This window comes from Cololabis saira, chromosome 12 (assembly GCF_033807715.1).
Source record: "Cololabis saira isolate AMF1-May2022 chromosome 12, fColSai1.1, whole genome shotgun sequence".
In the NCBI taxonomy this organism is placed as follows: Eukaryota; Metazoa; Chordata; class Actinopteri; order Beloniformes; family Belonidae; genus Cololabis; species Cololabis saira.
The window spans coordinates 14,386,978-14,412,295 of record NC_084598.1 but is presented as its reverse complement, the minus strand read 5'-3'; the positions used below and the strand labels follow the sequence as shown (position 1 = coordinate 14,412,295).

At 43.8% G+C, this 25,318-nt stretch overlaps 1 protein-coding gene across 1 annotated transcript; it reads right to left on the bottom strand.

Annotated features, from left to right (window-relative positions):
* Positions 1 to 2,390: 2,390 nt before the first annotated feature.
* On the bottom strand, positions 2,391 to 25,106 carry LOC133456924 (peptidase inhibitor 16-like). The gene is made up of 6 exons (XM_061735636.1): positions 24,589 to 25,106; positions 7,174 to 7,324; positions 6,944 to 7,011; positions 6,752 to 6,861; positions 6,460 to 6,551; positions 2,391 to 4,789 (listed from the first exon to the last, which is right to left on the bottom strand). The coding sequence occupies exons 1-6, from the start codon at positions 24,859 to 24,861 to the stop codon at positions 4,386 to 4,388; spliced, it is 1,098 nt and encodes a 365-aa protein (XP_061591620.1). The 5' UTR covers positions 24,862 to 25,106; the 3' UTR covers positions 2,391 to 4,385.
* Positions 25,107 to 25,318: the final 212 nt, after the last annotated feature.

Genomic DNA, 25,318 nt, shown 5'->3' with positions numbered 1-25,318 from the left:
CAGCCATGTGAAACAAGTAAAAGAAGTCTGCAGTCATTCAGCACAACGTTGAAGCCAAATAAGTCATATTTTTATATTTATGTGATGGGCTTTTTTCCCACTTGTTGTACATTTATCGTGTAGGCTATAGTTCCCTTGTAAACCTGATTCAAATCAAACACCATCAGCTTGTCACTAGATGTGAAGCATCTCTCAGAACGGGTAACCGTGAATTCACACAAAAGCTTCAAAATCACCTGCGGTCGCTTGCATCCCGCCACTTGCCAGCACTAGCAGGCACTTGCAGTAGGCATTGCTGCTGCTCAATTGCATAAAGTTGAGATTCTCTCAACTTAAAATTGACGCTCTGGTCGCTGGCATCGCGCCGCTCGCTGCTGCCGATGCTCCAGACGCCCTTTGTAGCAGGCGATCATTGAAAATGCAGCCAGCTACTGATGACGTTCGTGACACTTTCGGTGTGAATCCAGGGTGAGAGAGTTGAAGCTGTCACTCAGCTTGATGGAGATTTAAAATGTTGTATTTCTTGATGGTTTAACATCTTTCAATTGTCAGTTTTTGTCCCTGAGTCAGCAGATGTTTTAAGCAGCTTGTGACCTCCCTGTGGAAGGCTTCAGCGTGGTGAAAGTTTTTTCATTCTGGTGAAGATACGTCCTACTATTGCCGCTGCCTCCAGGGGGGGTTATCAGAGTCCAACTGGCCTCTCCATCTCAGTCCAGTGTGATCCCCACCCTGATTGATACCTGGAGTTCACTCCTTCTGCAGAAATGCCCTTGAACCTCTTTTGGCATGGTATCGATGGACCGTCTCTCACCATCCTCATGATTTGCTGTTTCCTCACGCCGCTGTTGTGGCTTTGCAGATCACCATTTGACACAGCGCTCGTTTTGCCTACGTTACACCCTCTCCTCCTCCCGCCCAAGCAGAAATGCTCGTGGAACAGTGGCATAAGAAAATGTCCTGCACTTCAGCCTCCGTGTGCCTGCCACAGCTCGGCGAGCTGGTAAAGAGAGCTGCAGATGCTGAATGAAGGGACTCTGTGGACGCGGCTTTTTAGATGGTTTCTTTTCAGAGTTCCAGCAGACATGAAAGTGACAGATCAGTTTATAAGAGGGATGGAATCGTTTAGTTAGAGAGCTGCAGGCAAAAACACCCACACACTTCCAGTAAATGTAACACCAGAAAAAAGCCTGAACGTACTGAAGGCAGTCGGTAATAAATATTTAAAACATCATCCCCTCAAACCTCCGAGTCCTGTTGTACCCGCCTCGCCACCATCTGTGTCTTTCTATTTTCACCTCTTTAAACGTTTAATCTTTCATCATAAAGCGTCGTCTGTTTCCGTCGGGTCTGAGTGCCCCCACCCTCCTCCGTGGCTCTGCCAGTGTCGGTGTTACATAAACGATATCTGAGCAGTTAAAGACACAGATCTTTAAATTGTGTCCCTTTGAAGTTGGCTTGATTTAATGTGATTTTCTTGAAATACATTGTTTTTTTCAGGTGAAAATATGCTTTTATTTTATTTATTTTCCTAAAAAATGCGACAGATGTTTTCAAGGTACGAAAATAAGGATTTCATTACCTCATTACCTTGTGAACAAGGCAGTTATTGTAGAATAAAAGACTAATTTGTAAAAAATAGCAAAAGCAATTATGTTATGACCTTATTTGAGATGATAATTAAACGTTAGATTTTCTGATTTCCCAAATACATTAACTGAAATGATTTTGTTGATCTTTTGGCCAGTTTTTGTGAAAACAGAACCGGGACTGCCCTGAATTCCTGTTCGTCCACGAGCACGTTCTGCAGCAGCTCCTCCAGGCCTCCGACAAGTCTTCCACTTAAAATGATCGGCAGTGTTTCCGGTGACTAGCGTGTCTGAATCATGGAGTGTGGAGTGTATAAGAAGCGCTGCAGAAACCCTTCTGTGATGTCTGGCCAATGTCAGAGATGTGCCTCGCGGAGGCTGGCACCAAGCAACGTGGAAATCTATTCGGTTTTGTTCCAAAGCTGTGCCAAACGGAAACTCCACTCCGATAACGCTTTAAAGGTAGAAATATTTAACTTGCCCTTTTTAAAATTCGCCCCCCTGTCAACTTATTTTTCTTTTCACAGATACAGAACTTTTGACTACACGCTCACACGTCTGTGTTGTCCAAAAGATTATTTCTTTATTAATCATATGTACAAACATTTACATCATCAGTTATAATAGATAATTGTGGTCATTTCTTGCTGATGGTGGAGCAGAGACAACTAAGGTATTACATGATTTCCAGCTGTACTTCCAGTCAAATTATAAGCTGTACAGTAGATATCTTTGAGAGAGGAAGAACCAGGAGAAAAGCAGGTTAGTTTGAAACAAAAAAAGGTTGTTTTTTTGTTCATCACCTGTACGTCAAGTGTACGTCACGAAAGCACAAAAATCACAATGAACATATTTATCCCTCCTTTTGCATTTCCTTCATCAGTTGTTTCTTACGTGAGATATTTAATCTGGTAGAAAGAAAAAAACAAACACCAGGAGGTGAAACCTGACTGCTGAAGACCTTTGCAATGCTTCTGGTTTATTCTCTGAGGTATCTGCTATAAAAACACATGAAAAAACCTTATTGTGCCGAGGTACACAGGATATGTTGAGGGATGTTTCAGGGACTAACTGTAACTAAAAGGGAGGGTAAGGGTCATTTTTAACCCCAAACCCTTTTTTTTTGTCCCAGTCTGTGAACATCTCAACATCTACCGAGTACACTCAACACACTCAGCCATGACTCCATACACCGGAAACAAGCAGGGTGGGAGCGGCTCGCCCTCAAAACCAGCCAATCACCTACAGGGGGAGGGCTCATACTTGTACACATGTACACAGAGCCCTGGAGGGGCGGCGGAGGGGGCGCTAGCGCTCTGTGTTTTGATGTTTTATATCAAATATCAAGTGTCGTGACTTTGTCCAGAAGTCCCCGAAACTACATTTAACCCTTTGCTGGACAAGTAACTGTTTTTTGCAAACTTCAGTATCTAATGACAAAATAATTCATGAAAGTAAAAAAAAAAAAACCTCTTATAATTTATTCTCCAGTAACCCTCTGGAGTTTAATTTAAATCACAAGAAATGTGATCTCAAGGCACTTGAACGAAACAATTCACCTAAAATTAGAAAGTTAAAAATTAAAAAGTTAAAAATTTAAATTCCTTTTAGTGTCCTTCACCTCAAGACGAAACATCTGGACAGGTGTCATTAGTAGCTAATGATTAGTTCAGGGTCGGTTTCCATCAGCTCTACATTTGAACAAAACCGAAAACTTGAACTGGAAACAGCTCTAATTCTAAAAAAAACCTCCAGAAAATTGAAAAAACCTTTTTACGCTTCCAGAAGGATGTTTTTCAGGCGACTTGATAATCTGGTTTATCACAAAAGTGTCATGGAAACGTGGAAATGTATCTCCTAACTAATAAATGATGGTTCTTTAATTTGCTTCCCCAATAAACAGACGACAACATTTTAAATGAGTCTTCGCTATGTAGTGGATATAATTTACGATAGTGATAAATAGATCATATATACCATGTATATATTATTTACTGCGTCACTTTTGCGCTCAAATTTAGTAGAACCTCGTGAGTGGTTAATGAGGACTAAATCGATGCTTAATCAATAAGTGAATTAATCATCTGGATGTAATGGTGATTAACACCTTGAATCAATGAATCCTTGAACAGTCAGCTAACTGATCATGGACAAACTGAATGAAATCAGGAGTTCATGTTTAGGTAACAGCTGGTGGTTAGCGGTTAGCTCCTGGCTGGTTCCCCATTAGCTCCAGTTAACCGCGTCATTAGCGCCCGAGTAGCTGCGCTACTGTTGTTGCTCCGGTTGTCAAGCCTTCACAAAGATTCTGATGTCACATGACCGCCGTCTTGGTGGTTCATACAATGAAACTGCTTCAGTCATTTATTATTCATATTCATACAGATGCTCACAGATCGTTAGCAACTCATCAGCTGCAAAATTCAGTTGTCTTTTAAAGAACACATAGATGAAATAAGCAAAGTTGACTTACTTTATAAATTAATCTTAATATTCAAAGAGATAAGGCTTCTGATGGAAAAGGTTTCCCCCTGGAAACTGCTTCTGATAGTGGTTTTAAATCTTAGATTAGCCCAGCGGCCGGTCGTGTGAAGCAGGTTGTTCTTGTGTTACGTGATCGGATCTCAGGCCAGAGTTCACGCAGATGTTGTGAAAACAGCTGTTTTCTGGGGAGGGCATATTCAGGAGGAAGGAAACCGTTTGTTACCGCGAGGCGGATTAACAAGGCGACGTGCCGTCACTGCAGGAGAGATGAGGAGAACTTAATGCCTCCTCTTCTTTCACTCCTTCTTTTCCTCTTCAGAGCCGGAACATCAGGCTTCCAGTCAGACAGGCTAGCAGCACTGAGGGAGCGGACACCGAACTGGCACAAACATTGCTATGGGGAGTTTTTTGCAGATCTACATTCTTCCATGTTTCATCCTCCCTGTTTGCTCCTTCGGTTCTATGCCTGTCTTCCTGCAGCACCTTCCCCTCCTCCCGCTGTCCCAGCGTTGCTGAGGGGACTCCAGGGCCAGATGGCCCGTCCACAGTGGTCACAGGTGGCGGACTATCCTCAGAGCTGTCTGTAAGGAGGGTCGCAGCAACGTCGGGCGTGAGGGAGGTGGTTTCCAGCTGGTCTGAGGGATGTGGTCCAGTGGAAACCCCATACGGGGGCTGCAGGGAGGGATCAGGTGTTCCTTCGACGTCCCCCATGTCAAGAGCTGGAAAACACAAGGACAACCATTTTTATGACCACAAATCAGACTTTAAGGCTGAAGGTCAAAACGTTTTGATTTGCATTTTACTTGCAATAAGGCACGATTAACTGGAATGAATCATAATAATAATTAAAGCTGCAAGCAGCAATGAACAGGCCCCTCGCGCATGCAATTTTCACCAATAAAGGTCAAGGACTCAAAACCGAGTCCGATGAAACCACCCACGACTCTCTATGTCAAACCATTCAAAGTTATTTATTTATTTTTTTCTTTCTTTATATTGTATTTGGTTGTTTTTTCTTGTCTCTGGGTCTGTTGTGAGTGCTGGGTTGGGGATGGGAATGTGGGAGGGATATAAAAAGATGGGAAAAATGGATGGATGGAAGTATTCCCAGTTATTTTGCTTTACTACTTTTGTACAATGTGAAACTTTTTCCAATAAAAAAATCATAAAAAAATAAAAAATAAAAGTTATGGCAGAAAATAGGAACTATCAAATATTGACCAATCAGAAGAAAGGGCAGGGCTAATTTGCACCAATTACGGTGAAGGAGTCAAAACTACGTCCGGTGACACCACCCACAACTCTTTATGTCAAACCATTCAAAAGTTATGCCAGAAAATGGCATAAATTGCACCAAAATTACGCGATTAATTCAAAATGGCCGACTTCCTGTTCGGTTTCGGCCATGGCGCGAAGAGACTTTTCTTTAAGTTGCGACGTGATACGGGTGTGTACCGATTTTTGTGCATGTACGTCAAACCACATTGTGGGGCTTGAGGCACGAAGTTTTCTAGGGGGTGCTGTTTTTCGCCAGGCCTGGCTTGCGTGCAAAATTTGGTGACTTTTGGGGCACGTTTAGGGGGGCAAAAAGGCCCTCCTTTCGTCAGAAAAATCATCATCATCATCATCATCATCATCATCATCATATTACTTTCTATTAATAGGCACCTTTCAGGGAACTCAAGGTCTCCGTAGATAAAAACATAATAAGATGTCAACATATAAAAAGAACACAGTAAAACATGATAGTAAAAATAGTAAATAAGTGCAGAATTGAGGTCCGTCCAGTCCCAGAAGTAAAGGGAACATGCCTATCTAAAAAGGTGTGTTTTAAGGCGTCATTTGAAGGTGGTAGAGAGGTCCAAAGACAAGAGACTGAGCATCTGAGCGCTCTCAACCCTGTGGTGGACAAGTGGGGCGATGGGAGGGTGGGTTGGATGGAGGAGGAAGACCTGAGAGCAGGACAGGATGATATGACTGAGGAAGGAGTTCTAGCAGAGTTTTTGAAGGGATTTGTCCGGGAAGCCAAACAGAGGAAAATTACAATAATCAAGCCGGGATGTAACAAGGGTGTGGACCAGAATCCACTTGTGTTGGATGTGAGAGACGGGCACAGACGTGAGATATTATGTAGATGCAAGTAGGCTGAACGAGTGGCGTTGTTAATGGGGAGCTGGAATGCCGGATGCTGTCGAGGACGACACCCAGACTCTTAACGTGAGGAGAGGGAGAAACATCTCGGAGACACTGGATTTATGTGCATATCACCAGGGGGTAGACCCCACCCCCCTGGTCACGAACGATAACCTACATAAAAGCTAAAAAATAAAGGATTTTCTGCGAGGGCTGAAGATAAAGTTAAGGTGAAGTGAAAGGGGGTGTCTCCTACCACAGAGGTTGTTCTCACAGTTCTGGTAGTCGTCGGGACACATGGAACACCACTCTCCTTCCATGTACGGCCGCTGATCCTCAAAGTTCCCTCTGGACACACACACAAACAAAATCATGCAAATTACTGAATCATATTCTTTGATGTTTCCTTCACTAAATTCAAATGAAGACAAGCACAGTAAAAATAATGATTGATATCTTTCTGCCCACAAGGGGGAGCGGGAGGGCTCTGTGCGGTGTAGCCGCAGAGCTTTCCTCATGTGTGAGAGTAATGCAGTAATGGTACTGACGCTGGGAAGTAGTTGCAGACGAGGAAGGAGACTCTCTCCCACTCCAGACCCTCCATGGTGTTACAGTGATGGAAGGCACAGCCCACTCTGTGTGTGTCCGCCCACACCATCTGTGACACACATCACACACCTGTCAATCAGAGTTCTGCGGCGTCTGTGTGTGTGTAAACGGCGTGTGTGTTGGTGTCTGACCTGGGTGTAGTGTCCACACATCTTATCCTCTTCACAGCTGTTGTTATGGTATTCGTAGTCCAGGTGTTCTGCACCACAAACACATTCAAGCCCAACTATATCAATTACAATGAACAGATAGCCAGGCACAAGAGTCCTTGATTGCATGTTATGGTGCTGACTTTGGCTTGATTTGCTGCCACATGATTAAGAAAAGCATTCGAGAAATAGGGACATGGAAGACGACTCACCTAGAAACCATTTCTCCATAGCCTTGGAGAGGTCCAGAGGTCCATTATCGGCAAAAAGATTCTCTCCGGTATCCTCCAGCTCCGGGTTGTGGTTCCAGATACATTTAGCAGCGTAGCCTTCTGCAAGAACCTTCAGATTTGGGTCCCATTTCTGCAGAGAATCAAACAGTTTTAGTGAATGGCTCTGGACCACATTCTGAATGTTGTCATCACGGTTAAAGCGGTATTGACTGCTGAGCTGTGGATATATGGATATAATTAGAGTTAGATTAATAAACAAAGCAGATTATTGAGAACCAACAAATAGATTATTCGTAAATTCAAATGTGCAATTTATGTTTAAAATTAACAATAAAACACTTCCTGACAGCATTCAGAAGCTCTTCCAAAGCAGAGTTAGCCAATATGAACTAAGGGGAACATATATGTTCAGAAAAACAAAGGCAAGAACCAACGTTAAACAACGATGCATCTCCGTGACAGGAGTTAATCTGTGGAACAGTTTAGATACAGAAATGAAAATGTGTAGCACGTTATTACAGTTCAAAAGCACCTATAAATACAAAATGATTAATACATATAAAACAAACGGATAATACACATAGGCATGTACCTGTGGACATGTGTATGTATGTATGTATACATATATATGTACACATACATATATATATATATATATATATATATATATATAAAAATGTATATGTATAAACAGTATGCGTGTGTGTATGTATGTATATGTGTAGGTATGTGTATGTACTATTGTATTATTGCTTATATAAATACTGTATGGAATGATATTTATTAATGATATTGCCCTAGTTTAGAAAAGCTAAAAAAGAGTACATTTTATACATCATTTGTATGAAAGCGGTGGACGATGGATGGATGGATGGATGGATGTATGAAAGCGGGTCAAAAGGGACACCAGGAACCTCGATCAAGAAGTAACAAAGTTACAAGAAAAATAGCATGCATAATAATTTGAACAACACAGAAATTACTAAGAATAAACACTAAATGACTGTCACAACAGGTCATTGCAGCTGTGTGTAACGGCAGAGGCAAAACTCTCAATGTCTGCACCAACTGGACTCATAAGAATGGTGACTATATACAGCATATTGTTGCATTATATTGTCCGTCCATCCATCCATCCATCCATCCATCCATCCATCCATCCATCCATCCATCCATCCATCCATCCATCCATCCATCCATCCATCCATCCATCCATCCATCCATCCATCCATCCATCCATCCATCCATCCATCCATCCATCCATCCATCCATCCATCCATCCATCCATCCATCCCCCTCCTCCAGTTCTTCTGGATCACTACCGTGGCGTTCCAAAACCATCTGAGAGTAATATCTCCTGCAGGTCCTGGTTCTGCCCAGCAGGCTCCTCCCAGTTGGAAGAGAAACATCTCCAGCAGGCGTTTACCACAACAGACAGATATTATCGTTACAGACGGCGCGCCGATCCACCTGCTGACCTCTTGCTCCACTTTATCCTCCTTCGTAAACCAGCCCCAGGAGCTGTCTGAGGTTCTCAGATCCTCCCACTTGAGGGAACGCCTCGCCCCAAGCCCGGTGAGGGCAGAGCCGGATTAAATAAATGGACTACACTAGGCAGACTGTGATTTTTGGGCCCCCCATCCATCAATGTTATTTAAAGATCTTAAACTTACCAAAGTTACTAATAAAACTTAATTCACATTTTACATAGCATAGTCATAGTCAAGTTGGTTCTTTGTATTCCAAAATAAGTCATGTGTTGTATATTAAACAGTCTATCAGACTATTTTTAGATTTTTATTATTTATACGTTATTACAACGCTCTATTAAATGCTATTAAATTATCCTTATCTTATCAATTGTGAGCATTTTGCAGAAAAGGCTCTGTGTGAAATGGTCAGGGGGTCCTCGCGTGTGAGCGTAGCGAGCGCGCGCGGAATTTTTGGGTTTTTCGGGTCGGATCGGGTGTCTATATGCGCAATTTTAACTCTCCAATTAGCAAAATACTGGATACCTTCCCCTGCCTCATCATCATCTGGGCTTGCCTCGACGCGGGGCCCCATGGCTGCTTGAGACCCAGGCGGATCGGTGATTTTTGTAACAAATTTATCAAACGTGCCTTTCAGAGAGGCATTAAACTCTTCCATTTTCTTTAGTTTTTTTCTTTTTTCATTCCCTGATGGAAATTTCCTGATTCTGTCTCGTTCTCTCGACATTGTGTGACAGTTTGTTCCAACTCCACCCGTCTGGATCAGAGCAGCTTGTGTCTGCGCTTGGTCTGACGTTGTATTGAACAACAGACACGCGTCATCATTGCAGATATATTTATTGATATGCACAGACTAGTACATATTTAGGTCTGTAATGGAACGTGACTGTTGATATTTATAAGGGAAAAAAGGAAAAAAAACCTAAAAAAAATAAATAAATTGGGGAAAAAAAAAACGGCCCATAGCGCGAGGCCCCGTGTGGCGCGAGGCCCCTTGGGGCGTGAGGCCCCGTGGGGCGCGAGGCCCCGTGTGGCGCGAGGCCCCTTGGGGCGTGAGGCCCCTTGGGGCGTGAGGCCCCGTGGGGCGCGAGGCCCCGTGGGGTGCGAGGCCCCGTGCGGTCGCACGGTTCGCACATCCCTGTGTATGCGTATATATATATGTATGTATACTAAATATAGTAATAATGCACATATATATATATGCCTTAAGTTTTTACCGGCATGTTATCAACCATTAATATGTGTGCAGACAAAAAAAAAAAACAATTTTTTTTTTTTTTTTTTGTCCCTCTGTCTGGGCCCCCCCTCAATCGGGCCCTAGGCACATGCCTAGTTTGCCTTTGCGTTAATCCGGCTCTGGGTGAGGGCATGAAGACTTAACAGAATCCGTTAAAGGGGGCAGTCCTGACAGAATCCAACTCCCCCTCAAAGAGGAACGCAACATACTGCCAAACCAAACTCCTGCTTTGTTCGTACAGGAACTTGATGGTCCCAGCGCCCAAGTCCATAAAGCACATGTAGGGGTGCTTTATGCTGAAAAGAGAGAGAAGAGAGAGAGGAGAGTCTTCCAGGACCCAAGCATCTGCCAGTGACCCCCACAATCTACAGTATGGTTCAGCCAGACTCTTCTCTTTTTTTTTTTTTTGGCTTTGAACAATATTGTTGAGACTGATCTGATACTTGATATTCAAAAGTCTTAACTCATGACTTAAGTCATGAATACCAGACAACGTGGACAACAGCTGAGTCATCATTTAGTCAAGACCTCGCAGTCATCCATATCAGGTTTTTCATTCGTTCTGTCCTGTTTCCCTTACATGCAGATAACAGCCGACTGTTGGCGGTTATGAGACCTCGTCACCGGCTCGTCCCTGACCTGACCCGTCCCCCTGCCCACCCCCTGACCCATCACCGGCATGTCTGAGGTACACATTTCCTTCCCATCACAAACTCTAGCAGTGCGACTATTTCCCATCTAGTAACTGATCTCCTGGAAGGCGGACAAGGAGTCAGCTGCAGGGGGCTCAACGTTGTGAGAAGCCACGGTTGAAGCCAATTTGTTTTGAGGGGTGAAACACAGCAATAAACCCTCATCACAACACAGATCACAGATCACAGAACACAACTTTTCAGAAAACGCTGGGTTGTGCAGTTGTCCTGGTGTAGTTAGTGCAGTGCCCAAAGGGAAAGACATAAGTAATAGTTTTATAGAAGCTGTAGATCAGTCTGGTCTGGAAGGGGTTATAAAACCAGTTTTAAACAATCTGGTGTTCATTGTTCTACAGAGGGGAACATTAGTCACTAGTAGAAAAACATTTTATAAGGTTTTCAGTCTTCCCAGAAGTGGACGTCCCAACAAGGTCAGTCAATGCTCAAAACAATAAAAAATACATAACAAAGCAAAAAAAAAATCCAGGAGCACCATCTCAGAGCCTGCAGGCCTAACCGAGCACATTAGATGCTAAAGACCAAAGTTCAAACAACAGAAGACTGAACCAGTAGTGTCCTTGGAAGTGTTTCCAGCAGAAAACCTAAAAATGTCATTGAAGCATGGCCGAGGTTCACAAAACTACATCTGAACTTCTTCTTAAACATGTCAATGGACAGATCAGTATGTGAATTATAAAAATGCTGCATGCTATCTGCTTTTAATGTCAACTTCAAGTTGGAAAATTGAGATGTTATTGCTATTTTACTGCTGTTAGCAGTAAAATTCCATAGAAATGAATTACAGTGTATTTTTAATTTAAAAAAACATAGCAGCATGTTCAATAAACAGAGGATAGACTGCAGTGTGACTGATAAAATAAGGCAGAGAGGCTAATAAACTATTAGCGTTTGCAGCTGTCATCACCTCTAATATTTGGGGCAACATGATGAAGTTTAAGGGTGGGGCTGCTGAGGTTCCTCCAGCCCTCTTAGTTGGAAATATGACTATGTGTCAGGTTACAGTTCGGGATAAAGGAAATGCACCAACATGGAGCCAATGCACAGAGTCCAACAACAGCGTATAGTTGCCCATAATGTACAAAGAAATATCCTTTAGATTTGAAAGCGCAGCTTGTCATACCCCCTTATTCCATCCATGAGCATCTTTAGGAATGCATTAGTTGCTATATAAGCAGTACAGTCCAGGCCCGATGTGGGGGAGTAGTTATGCAAATCCACGAGGATGGACCTTTCTGCACGCTGTGACCTGAACATTTATTCAAAAGTGTCCTTTTATTCAAAGTTAGGAACAGCAATATTTTGGCTGGGGGGGTCAGATTGGCCCAGGGGGGGTGGTTTACCTCCCGAATGATGAGACAGCAGAATGAAGTCTGAAATCCATCTTGATGTGTCCATCTCAAGATCTGAGCCGCTGTTGCTAAGAAACCCCCAAAATGAACAACAGCCCCCTGAGTAAGAGTTTCATATCCCTGTGTGTGTTAGTGTGTTAGTGTGTGTGGGTGAATGTCAAGGACTGTTTGTTTGTTTAAGGAAAACACACACACACTCACAATAGGAAGGACTCGCCTCCACATTCCTCTCTCTCCAGCCTCGCTCCACATCTGGTCTGCATTACGACTAAGGTCATCGCGCATGTGGCAACACACACGATCCCCTCTGTTGACTTTACTGCAGGTCATCAGGTCTGCGAACAGCTGACTGTGTTTCCCAACCCAGAAACTGTGTTAACTGTCGCTCATTTTGAAACTGCAGGAACAGATCATTGTTTCATGGCTGCAGATGTATCGCCCCCCTTCAATGGAGCAGCGTGATCTATGAGAAACAGGTCCATCCTTCCTTCCTTCCTTCCTTCCTTCCTTCCTTCCTTCCTTCCTTCCTTCCTTCCTTCCTTCCTTCCTTCCTTCCTTCCTTCCTTCCTTCCTTCCTTCCTTCCATCCATCCATCCATCCATCCATCCATCCATCCATCCATCCATCCATCCATCCATCCATCCATCCATCCATCCATCCATCCATCCAGCCAGCCAGCCAGCCAGCCAGCCAGCCAGCCAGCCAGCCAGCCAGCCAGCCATCCATCCAGCCAGCCTTGAGGAACCCTGATCTGCTCTTCTGCTCAGCTGCTCAGCTCTATCTTCAACATAACTGAGCACTAAGGCGTCCACCAAGGTCTCTCCCATTGTGCCAGTTTATCTATAGCCACTAGTGAGATACCCTGATTGGGAGAGTAGCAGGAATAGCCAATCCACCATGTTTGAGAGCGTCAGACTTGGAAGCACTAATTCCCTTGCACTTGTCTATCATTTGCCAAAAACAAAGATGCAATCTGAAACTAAACAGGAAGCCATCCACCTCCAGCATTTGCCGAGAAATTCTGTCCAGAAAGACAATGAACAGACCGGGTGACAGAGGAGTCCAAAGTCCGAAATCCATCACCCTCCAGAATGGGGTCTGACTTTCTGCCAGCAACATGAAAACTAACACACAAATAAATGAATTACTGTAGAAGCTAATCACTTGGAGAACATTCATATTACCAATATTAACAGCATAGAGCGTATGAATACTGTTATGGGTTAAAATAGAAGAACATAGAGGAAAAGTGACAAGATAAATGAATTCAGGTCAACCTTCAGAACCCAGATCTTGAGACATTGATAAGAGAATGCAAGTACAAGCAAAATAGGTTCAGGGTTTAGAAGCCAAATCAGAGTACAAGAATGAGCATAGTAATGGCTCTGAACACGTGGATTCTCGGAAGAACAATAAAAGTATTCTGAGTGTTTACAAAGTTGTTTGTTTTGAAAGGGTCCTCCTGTTTCAAATGTCATTTTGGGGCATTTAGCCGTTTCACAGGCTACTGCGCAATAATCACGCAGCCTCAAAGCCTTGGGGTAAACTTATATACTCAGGAGTCCAGACAAGGAGGCAGCGTTTGGAAACCCCCCGCTTTTGAGTTGCCCTTCCTGCTCCCGATGCGACACTGGCTTCATCAGTAAAACGTGATAGCCATTAGGTGTGCCAACTGTCAATCAAAGCACACGCCCACACCCTGATTACACACACATGTCTTGCTTTATGTAAATGAACCTTATGTGGTTGCGTGGATGGCATGAAGATGGCCGCAGTCTCCAACTTGAACACTAGATGTCAGTAAAGTTTGCAAAGAGTTACTTCACAGATCGCTACTAAACAACTGCAGATGGAAGATTTAGTCTTGCAGATTTTATTCAAATGTATTTTAAAACTCGATTATATATCGATGGACACAGGTATGTTGGATTATGTGGGTTTTTTTTTTTTACAGCCAGTGCTGTGAATAAATCGAGAAGAGTGTAAATGATTGTTTACATTTCCGTCTCTCCTCCAGCAGATAAGACTCGTTTTGCTGCCTTTCACTCATTAGGGAAATTAATTTAAACTTCACCCACAGAAGTCCTGTCCTCCAGGTTCGTGTGCTTGTCTGTCAGCATTAACAATAATGGTGGGCGTTCGTGGGGGTTTTGTTCTTGGTTCAGGTTTCTTGGTTCTTGGTTCAGCTCTGTGCTCTTTTCTGTGATCATATCAGCTTTTTTTTCAGTTTGAATCATAGCAGACGGTCTGAGGAGAGTTCTGAGGAATCTCACTGAGTCAGTAGTTCTGTTGGGGTCCAGTTTGTACCGGTCCCGGTCCTGTCTGTTTCCCGGCCCTGCATTATCCATCTAATCTCGCTTGTCTCCGGTCTTTTTCTGAATTTTACAACATTCCTCCCTTCCAGTTTCTTTCTCCCTCTGGGTCTTTTGCTGTTGTTTTCTTTTCCACGATTGTCCTCTTTTGTCATAAGACCTTTGTCGTGCTTCTCTCCTCTCTTTCCTGGTTTGGTTCCACCCTCATGAACATGTCTCCCTGTGGGGCCTCAACGCCGGCGGAGGCAGGCAGAGACTTCTCCACATCCATTAACACATTCCTTTGAGCTGTTATTCATTCAGTACCAAATTATAAATACTCCCTATCCAGATCCCTGTCCTCATCTCGCAGAACTTTCCCAACAGCCTTCCTTCTCCTGTTGCTCAACCCTGAGGGCTGACTCACTCGCTGTCCATCTTCCACCATGATTTCCTTGCTGCGTTTCAGCTCTCCTGTTGTTCTAAACCAGAGGCCGTCTGCAGAGGGAAACACCCGTCTGTTACTGGAAACCAGACTCCGGTGCCGACTTAATGTGGTTATCTCCAAAAAGGCAATGATCTGGTTCTGTAACTTCTGTAAACATTATCTTTGAATGAATGTGCAGACTGAATTAATTATGTGGTTGGGTAGAGGCAGTAACAACGTGGAGGAGGTGGTATTCAGATGGATGGCTGCCATTCACTGTGGTCACTTGTTCGTGTGGAAATTACCTTTCTAGTTTCTCTCAGTGAGAAAGGTGAAGATGACGACTAATAGGATGTTATTGAGGAACAAAAATAAAAACAACGAGTGCAGTTGGGCAGTACTCAGTGAAACGGTTCTCAGGGCCACTTGTTTCTGTGGGTCGCGCTGCACGTACAAGAAAAAAATACAATGACATGAAACAGATCAGGTCTTAGTTTTACAGCTCAATAAACTTCAACTGAGGAATAAAATAACCTCAGTTTCTGTAGCTTAAGTCTCAATTTGGTCTCATTGTTCATCTTTCTCCATCGTAAATCCTATTCAGTGAAAAACTTGCTTCAGACCTTCGTCAGACCTCTCTCTTGCACCGCTGCTAAGCCTGTGTTGAAAAAATCGATTTTCCGATTCTAAATCGAATCTCATATTAATTCCTAAAAATCGATTCTTATGTCTAAAGATCGATTTTTTTTTTGATTTTTTAAATTTTTTTTATCATTTTCGCCAGGCGAACTTTAATCCCAGTAGTCGGACACACAGTTTGTCATGATTTGTTTACTGCATGAACTGTTGCAATTTCTTTCTTTTTTGCACTTTAAATGGATATTGAAAGGCATGTTTGAGTTATTTATTTCTTAGTTATTTCACAATAATTATTGTGAAATTATTATTTCACTAGTTATTTTACAGTCATATAATTCAGGCAACAGCTCAAACAACATTTTAAATAACACTAAGCCAAATCAATGTCGAATCGGATCGAATCGAATCATGATAATCGATTCTGAATATTAAGAATCGGAATCAAATCGATTCTTGACATTTGAATCGATCCCCAGCCCTAACCGCTGCTATCGAGGAAATGTCCCGCAACTGTTGACTCTTAATTTTAGGATTCTGTAGCTGTCTAAACTTTTTTATGAGCCAGGCTCCGCTTTGGAGCTTGTTTGCTGAGCCGTCCAGCTTGTTGGTATGACACTCAAACACCCCCCATCAGAGATGTTGAGTCTGCATCATGGACTGAATGAAGAGAACCTGGGTGGGATGTTTGATGTTCAGTTATCTCTCTCTGATTATGTCGCGTCGAGTCTTTCCTCTCAACCACATAGAAAAAAATAAACTGTAACTGCACTTATTTTTTGATCTACGCTACTGTAGCTTGATCGTGTTCTTCTGTTGAAAGTCCTTTAAAGGTGTCTGCTAATTGTACTCTAAAAGAACTGGATAAACCTGCAGTGATCTCACCTCTAGGTTTCCTGCGAGTCAGTTTGAAGCCTTCTTTAAGGCGCCGTGTTATTAATGGTCAAATGGCAGGATCAAACATGAAGACCAGCTGGAATACATCCATCTTTGCTCAGTTACCACGAGTTTGCTATTTCAATTTGGCTTGCTCAGCTTACCTAACCTATAATGCAAACTAAAGCTATGTTTTACTCAGTTGATCAAACCTGCCCGAACATCCTCATTTTCCATGTCACTACTGAAATATCATCGGAAACAACTGCTGCCAGGGCTGAGACGAGATCTGGCAGAGTTCTACCGGGACCCACAGTTGCTCAGTCGCCTCTGACCAGTTTGTGGACCCAAACTGGGGTTGACTCCTCAGCGCTCAGCGATGCATTAATCAGTTACCTGGACTGCATAGCTTTGTCGACTCATGGGCGACCATAGGCACAAGCACAATATTCACCCGCTGTGAGCGTGTATTAGTTACTGCTTTTAAAGGCAGTTTACAAATCTAAGCAGCACCTGGCGGATCTCAGAGAGATTTAAAACTCACACACTGTCCTGTAAATACAACTACACATACTTTAAATGTGTGATATTGAATAGAGTTTAGAGAATAGAGTCAATATTGAATTGAGTTACTGATATGTGACATTGTCAAGAAAAATTACTTTCGCTCACTTCTGCCAGCCCATCCCTGATCCGTCCCCTCCCTGACCGGTCCCCCAGACGCATCTGGACTCTTGAACTGTTTGAAACTCCACTGATTCATACTGATCCAAACTCCTTTCATCATATACAACCACATGATTTCTCCACACTAGTGTTTTAAGCATTCATACAATGGTTGCTTATTTTTCTGACCTTGCAACCCTGTAGGGAGGCTGCACATAGGTGTGAGGAGCCTGTAAGGACTTCCAGTTCTGCACTTATATGAAAAGTATGTAAGCACGAAATGTCCTGGCCAGAACAAACTTTGTTCTTGTTCTTGTTATCGTGAGAACAAGAACAAATGTCTTTGCTATGAGTTTGTAACCTTAACTTTAGCATGTTAGCATTCAGCTAAATCCTCAAAGCCTGGTGACCTGAGTGGTGGCCTGCAGCGGAAATTATGTTATCAGTTAAAAACACAGGTTGAAAGAGTGAAATGAATAATGATAAATGAATTTAGGTGACAGTTTTGCGTCTGTTTATGACAGTCTGTCTAAAGCTGCTTCAACTAGCTGCTTAGTTAGCATGAATGCTGAGGCTAAGTTTGCTCTGATCAAAGACAAAACTCCTGGACCAATCACGTCAAGACTATCTGTTGGACACTTGCACATAGGGGCCTTTGGATGGGAGGACACTGCTAAATGTGGATGGCATCGCATGGTGCCCTGACCTCCCCCTCCCTGTTTCAACCGCATTAGTCGCACCCACACACACTCATCGCCAGGGGCAGAAGTGAGGTCTTCCTCCACCTATGTTTCCCGCATTCGGCCTAGGGCGAGGGGACCAGGCGAGGGACTGATGACCGGACCCAGGTATGGGCTCACTGTGCTGCCTGGGCAGGGTGCTGGGCAGTGCCGGGGGAGATGGGAGTGGTGAGAGAATGATTGTCCATGTCTTTGTCAGTGAGTGTATGTTGGTGTCTGTGTGGGTGGGTGTTCTGCGGTGGACTGGCGGTCTGGCGGCCTGTCCGGGGTGTATCCCTGCCTCTCTCCTGTAATTAGCTGGGATATTCTCCAGCAGACCCCCGTGAGCCTGCAAAGGATAAGGCTCTTTGCTGATGGGTGTGTCTGGGTGGCTCCTTGCTGGGGGGTTCCCTTCCTCTGTGACCGTCTCCGCTTCCCCCCGCTGCCCTTGCAGCTGAGCGCCTTTGGCTCTGGGATTTCTGCTTTCGTTGGGGCGGGTGCCGGCCCGCCTGCATCGGCTGTTAGAAGTGGCCCCGTCTCTCCAGGCGGGCTGGACTCTCGCCGGGTGGGGGCTGTGGGCCTGGAGGGTGTGGACCTCTTGGCCACGTGATCGGCCTATGTTGGGTGGCTATTGCTCGGCTGGGTCCTGGTCCATCACCGTGGGTTTCCTGGCTGCTCCCTCCCGTGGTCATGGGGGCTCTGCCCGGGGCTTCCCTCTGTCACCTGCTGGGAGGGGGCGGGGCTTGCTGGCGGGGGGGTTTCCTCCCACCCTCTTCTGGTCCTCCATGTGGCTGCTGGTGGCCTGAGTTCAGGTTTCTTCCTTGTCGACTTCTGCTCTCTCGGGTGGCCTGGTTGTGCCCTCCTTTCTCCACTATAGTTGTAGTTCAGGTAAAACCTTGTTTTCAATTTGCACACACACAATTACACAGACATACACACCTGCTCACTTACCTACATACTCACTCCACAGTTTTGGGGACAGATAACCGCAGTAGCGTAGTCTTGATTTAATTTTAGAGACCTGAAATGGTTGCTGTTGGTGTCTCTGCCTGTTCCCATTTGTTTTCTCTCTTGCAGATTCAAAACAGCTTGTGCGCCTGTTGTGTGTTTTCCTGTGTTTCTCTCATTTCAGACTTGCAGCGGATGCTTACTAGTCCAAAAAGGACTTGCGTGTCCAGAAAAGGTCTTAGATGTCAAGACAAGGTCTTAAAGGAGCTGTATGTAAGAGCAATAATAAAACGAATCATAAAATGACCCCGATATGTCAACAGACATTTAAAAATCATGTTAATTTCAAATACTTATGTCACTGACAACAGCACTCAAGCCAGGATATTCCAGTTTAAAAAGAGGAGTTGCAGCCCTCAACTGATGTTTATGTTGTCATTTTTTGTTTTGGCCTGAAGCTCCACCCTCCACCTATCTCCCAATCACCAAGTCAGTATTGTTTCTGAAGCTCCACCCTCCACCTATCTCCCAATCACCAAGTCAGTATTGTTTCTGAAGCTCCACCCTCCACCTATCTCCCAATCACCAAGTCAGTATTGTTTCGGCATCCGGGTTGCCAGCTCGGCTCTAATTATCGCAGCCATGGCAGCCTACGTTCCTGCTGCATTCTGCAGCCTACCTGGCAACCTCTGGTCGGGGGGAGGAGGGGGAGGGTACACGCCGCTCAACAATATTTTGAAAGTGACTGCAGTACCAGTTTTGGCCATTTCTTACAGACGGCTCCTTTAAGTGTCCAGAAAAGGTCATACTAGTCCAGAAAAGGACTTGTGTGTCCAGAAAAAGGTCTTATGTGTCGAGACAAGGTTTTACTAATCCAGAAAAGGTTTTACGTGTCCAGAAAAGGTTTTAAGTGCCCAGAAAAGGTTATACTAGTCCAGGAAAGGACTTGCTTGTCCAGAAAAGGTCTTACTTGTCACCTTTGTGAGAAAATCGCTTGTTATTGTTTGACCATAAAACTTCAGATAGCATCAAGGATATTGACAACAGGACTGATGTAGCTAACAGCACGAGAGATGTGTTTGTATTCTTGCAGAACTGAAAAAAGCAGAACTAAAAATGTTAAGAAATTAGTATCAATTGTCGTGTCCAAAAAATTAGGCCCCAAACCGACCAGACTAGACGGGTTGATTCAGACTTCCCTTTTCCTCGTCTCCTTTTCTTTTTCTTCTCTTTAAATGAAGATCCTTCCCTTTTTTTTTACAACGTTCATGCTGAACCTCATCCAAGATGTTTCATATAACATATAAGATTGGTAGATGTTTTGTTTATAAATACAAATTTTATTTTAATACATGAAAAGTGGAAAATGGAAATGGAATGGAAAAAAAGTAAGGTGAAAAAACCTCCAGAAAAGCAGATGTTTGGTGGTAAATTACACGTCATCTCTCGATCAATGTTAAAGCTCTAAATCAAATCCATCTCTTGTCATTCTCGTTTTTCTATAAATCTCTTTACTGAGGAACTTGATGGCCTTGGTTACGTCATTTAGCTGGACTTTGGGGAGGATGAAAGTAGGGAAAAAATCACTGTCACAATGTTAATTACTGCTTCCATTTTAAGCTATGTTGAGATTTGAGAAGATTATACCTCATTTAAGATGCCAGCTTTTGAGGAGGTGTGTTTTTTTCATAAACTCTTGAGCTGGGTGCTGAGATGAAGGTCAAATTAAAATGTAAGGAACTAACCAGAAATGTCTTCCTGTTTCCTCGTCTGTGTTTGAACTCAGCATCAGAGTAAAGGATGATGGATCCTCGTGGGATCGAACCGTCGTTAAAACAAATCAGCCACCATTCTCTCTCTTTGCCTTACCTTCCCTGTCGGTGGATCAAGACGTACACTAACAGTGGTTTATCAAGCTTTTTCAAGTTCGTACACAATGCACATGTTGCAGAAATGTATTTCATCATAAATTTTAAATGATCAAAAATGTTGATAATTCAGAAATGCTTGTTGTTGAACAAGCAAACTTCCTCCAAGTTGTGCTGCTAAAGTGGAGAAGTTCTTTGTTTTAATACAGTTTCTATTTTATAAAGATACCATTTCTGGTAAAGATACCTGAGGGACCATTGGGTTTTAGTTAATGTGTTAAACGTCAGATATTAAACCCAAATTTAACCAGCAATTAAGGCGAGGTCTATATGCAATTATATTTTTAATGTTAGGTTCAGTTTTAAATTCATATCAGTTATTCTTCCAAAGTCGCTATTTCTATTAATTAATCAGTTGGTTTTATAGTTAATGTTGTTGGTTTTTTTGAGCCAAACAACGAAAGCTTTAAAAGACCTAAAAGTTTTGGACGCAGGGAAACCTTTGTGTTCTGTGTATGGATATCCCAACTGTAATTTACTGTGGTCAGGACCAGATGGTGGAAACGTGGCTCAGTTTAATCAACTGGTTTTTGTGTTTGCTGCATTTACAGCTTTGTAGGCCCATTTTTTTTGTTTTGTCTCATTGATTGCACTCTACCGTCTTCAATTTCTGTCCTTCAGCTTCAAGTCCACCGGTTCCTGAAACTTAAATATTTGTTTTCACTCCACTGAAAGAAAAAAAAGCGGCACTTGGCACTTTTTGCCAAACAAATGGGAGGAATTTTCATCAGCGCCTTGACCCTACAGATCCTCCCGCATAGTTTCAGTGTGGTCTGCTGATGCTGGTAGATATCAGCTCACCCTGGTACAAAGACGCTTAGTGGACAGTTGTTGCTGCATATGCAGCTGAATTAGATTAGCAGGAGTCAGCTACGTCTCTTTTCAGGCACAATGACGAGTCTGTGTCATTTGTGAGGTTTGGAGGTGGTTCAAGATTATAATTCAGAAAACGTCCGCTGTCGTGTCGTTGGGGGGGTGGGGGTTTGGTGTGTGAGGTTCAAAATGTTCGCCTGCTCTCCACATTTTTGTCATCTGCAGTATTTGTCCTGCATCTGTTTCCTGTCCGTCCTGGGCCATGGATCGCTCCAGGCGTGATCTACCAGAGGTTTTTGTAAAAGTATGATGCACTGTCATTGAAAAGATATTCAGACTGTTGTTTTGTGCAGGTTATCGATGGAATCTGACTTCCCCGAAGGATCAGTTAACCCCTGGAAGTGGTTGAAAAGTTCTCTCCTCGGGCACAAAGAAGATGTTGCTTACGGCAGCAACACCCAACTGTTTTCATCCAGAATAAACAAACATATATAAATAAAGAAAGATGGGTTTTCAGCAGCAGCTTTGAGATGGATATGTTTAGGCACAGCGACTACAGCGCACTCGGACAAATGTCTGGACTGATGTCGGTAACACATCTTCTGCTGGTGTTAGAGTCTGCTTACGGAGTTGGGTGCTTCGATTTTCTTAAGTAAGGTTAGTCGATTAGTTGTTTTTTGTCATCCCTGTCGAGTGTCCATGCACTAACGCGGGGATACAGCTGCATTCCCTGTTACCTGTGTGTTGAGGTGGAAAGACAAAGATTACCTCTGTAACCACTTCCTGTCACCTGAAACTAACATGCTGATGGGTGCAGATTGCTTAGATGCAACTGAACATGATTTAATGAACTGTTTAAAGTACGCTGCCGTACCTGACCTCTCTGGTTGTGTCCGTTGACTCTATGAGCTCGTCTTTCGTATGCTAACCCTCAGCTGGTAACCGCCTCCACAAGTACCTCACTTTACGGGTTGTTTTTACGTTGTCGTCGGACCATTGGACGTCCAAGATCAAAACAGCCAAGACTCCTCTGCGCTGCTGTTAGAGACAAGTCTAGATGAAAACCCTGTTGGTTCAAATGCCCACCGTCCATCCCAAAACTGCTCAACATCAGAGGAAGTGCGTCGGCCGGTGAGTTGAAGTCATCTGGATGTCGTTGTTTGAGTGGGAGGGTAACGTCTCAGATGTGCGGTCTTTCATCACGAAAATCTCAACCGTAAATGACCTTTTTGCCCACAGGTCTCGTTTTTACCAGCTGATGGTGGTAACGGTCATCATTATGACTTTTACAGAACTTCACTGTGGTATTACAGTACAGCCGCTTCCTTCCGGGAGAATCTTCATGTTTGGAACGCCGTGTGTTTGACAGCAGGACCACTGCAGTTTTGAGTTATTAGGACATTATAGCCACCATTTACTTTCAAAGGGTCATGAATAAGCTTAATTTACATTTTTAATGATTCCTCTACAGGCGATTTTCTGACCAGTATATCAAATGTTATGTTTTGCATCCTTGTCCTGTTGCTACAGCATCCGAGTTTAATCCAGAAACCCTTCACACTTGAGTGTTGTTTGCTGATGATGTCCAGCAGTTTGTCGACATCCCTGTTATCTCTGCAGCTGTGACACATGTGCGCACGTTGCTCAATCACGCGTCAGAATTACTGTCTGCTAACGTAGATCGTGAGGTCAGCAAAGTTCCCTGAGAGCTTGTTCTCCATCAGGGCTGATAAATGTTTTCGCAATTATTTATTCAAAAAAATTGAGCCAAAAAGACAAGTGGGCAATAATAACGAGCCATGTCTTGTTTCCGCGGCAGTTAAGAAGGTGAGCTGCGGTCAGGTGCATCAGTAGGAGTCTGGACCTCTATGAAAGCAGGTTTCTGGTCGGGGCCTTTCAGGGGCGTGTTAACCATGTCCAAATAACAAGAATTTAGAAAACACTGATAAGAGTCGAGTCTTCCCAAGAGTAGACGTTTCAGCTGAGTGCCAGTGCTGAGAGAAATACTAATACAGTCAGAGGCTGCAGCCGTCGGTGAGCACGATCGATAATCACGGCCATGGCAGCACAATTACAAGGACCAGTAAAGACGAGAACTGCTTCTGATCATGGAAGAACACAAAGGATCGCAAAATAGCATCTGAACAAACCACAAGACGAGCCTTTCAGCAGAAACCCCTCAGAGCCGCTGTCAAGCAGGTAGTGGGATGACGGCTCGGGCTTATTTTACAGACACATGACCTGGACAGCATGCTGAGTGGACCATGAGACAAATTTAGATTCAACTATGAGGACGTCTACCCAGCAGCCAAAGCTTGGTCGTGGGACGCAACAATGAGCTGAAAACACCAGCATCTGACTGGCTGGGAAATAAAAGAATCAAGGTTTGGGTACGGTTGACTCCAAGGCCAGACCTCAGTCTGATTGAGATGCTGTGTGGACATGAAGGTCCAAAACCTTTGATGAACCGAAGCAACATTGGGAAGAAGGACGCACCTCTACAACTGTGAGACTCCGATGAAGTCACAGGAAACCACTCCTTCAAGGTTTTTCCATTAGGATTGTTCTTTTTTTTCTTTGCCTTAATTTTTACTGAACAAACAATCTTCAAAACAGACCAGAAACATTATATTATCTTTTTCATCTACGTTTTTTCAGCCCAATACAACAATCAGGTGATTTTTTTATGTTTTTACACAGAAAAAGGATTAAAGGAGAAGGTACAAGCTACCACACGACTGTAAAGACTTTAAATGCTGAGTCTCAGATCTGCTGATATCTTTGAGTAATCTAAGATATACTTTTTAAAGATTTTTTCTTAAATATTCTATACATTTTTTGCTTTTTGGGGCTTCCAAGGAATTTTTTGTAATATTCTTCTTCTTTGCTCTCGATTGGCGCCGCCCCGTCTCCTGATCTTCTTATGTTGTGATTTCGTCACGAGGAGAAACGAACAAGAGGAAATCACAAGATGACCCTCTGAGCTCAGAACTGGGGTACTTCCTTTTGTGCAACTTTATTCTTATATTCCATTCATCCTTTCATTCATCCATCCATCCATCCATCCATCCATCCATAGACCCATCCTTCCGTCCATAGACACATCCATCCTTTGGTGATTTATAAAGTATGGATCAAAGTATGAATAATATAATGGCTGCTTACAAAGATAAATTCACGTTAAAATCACATTATGAATTAGTACTTTTATGAATGTTTATAGTGTATCTGAACTCTAGCTCAAAACCGCCCTGGTCCTTATTGTTCGGCGTCAGCGTGTGATGCCATGCAAGAGTCTTACCAGAGGCAGCATGGCGGCAGCCGTGGGGGAGACCTGTCCTCTGTAGTGGTTGTGAAGGTCCACCAGCAGCTCCTCCTGCTCTTCTGTCAGGAAGCTTTGGGCTCCAGGAACCAGCAGGGCGCCCAGGAGCAGACTTGCCCATACGAGAGCTCCCGTCAGCGGGGAGCGGCGCTTGGATCCCACGTTCAGCCTGGAGCACCAAGAGGGGGCTCCATCCTGCGTAGTCCGTGGGCACAAAGCCCCCTGGAGATCCAAGAGGCTCCTCCGGTGCATGTTGGGAAATAGAGTCCTGAGGGATGTATCCTCAAGTGGTCAGTCCACAATCCAGTGAAGCGTGTGTGTGTGTGGTGGTCTGATCAACAAGTATGTTTACTTGTGTGTGTGGTGGGGTTTACAATAGATGTCTTGTCTTTGTGTCAGTGTGAGTGTGTATGTGTATCACTGAGTATGTGAGTGTATGTGTGTATATGTGTGTGTGTCTAAGAGTCAGAAAAAGTGTTCCCTCCTCAGTGCCTCTCACTCTCCGCTCTGCAAATCTATCTGTTTCTGACCCGGCTTTAAGGGAGGGAGGATCCACCCCTACACACACACACACACACACACACACACACACACACACACACACACACACACACACACACACACACACACACACACACACACACACACACACACACTGAGAAACACACCCGCTCAGACATACTTGTCACCACGAGGACTCTCCCTCATA

Bases quoted from the DNA above. Each gene is read 5' to 3' on its own strand.
- LOC133456924 (XM_061735636.1), bottom strand. From the start codon at position 24,861: ATGCACCGGAGGAGCCTCTTGGATCTCCAGGGGGCTTTGTGCCCACGG. The intron at 6,862-6,943 runs GTCAGACACCAA...TGTGTGTCACAG, and splicing joins TGTGTGGACACTACACCCAG to ATGGTGTGGGCGGACACACA. The intron at 4,790-6,459 runs GTAGGAGACACC...TGTGTTTTCCAG, and splicing joins CTGTGAGAACAACCTCTGTG to CTCTTGACATGGGGGACGTC.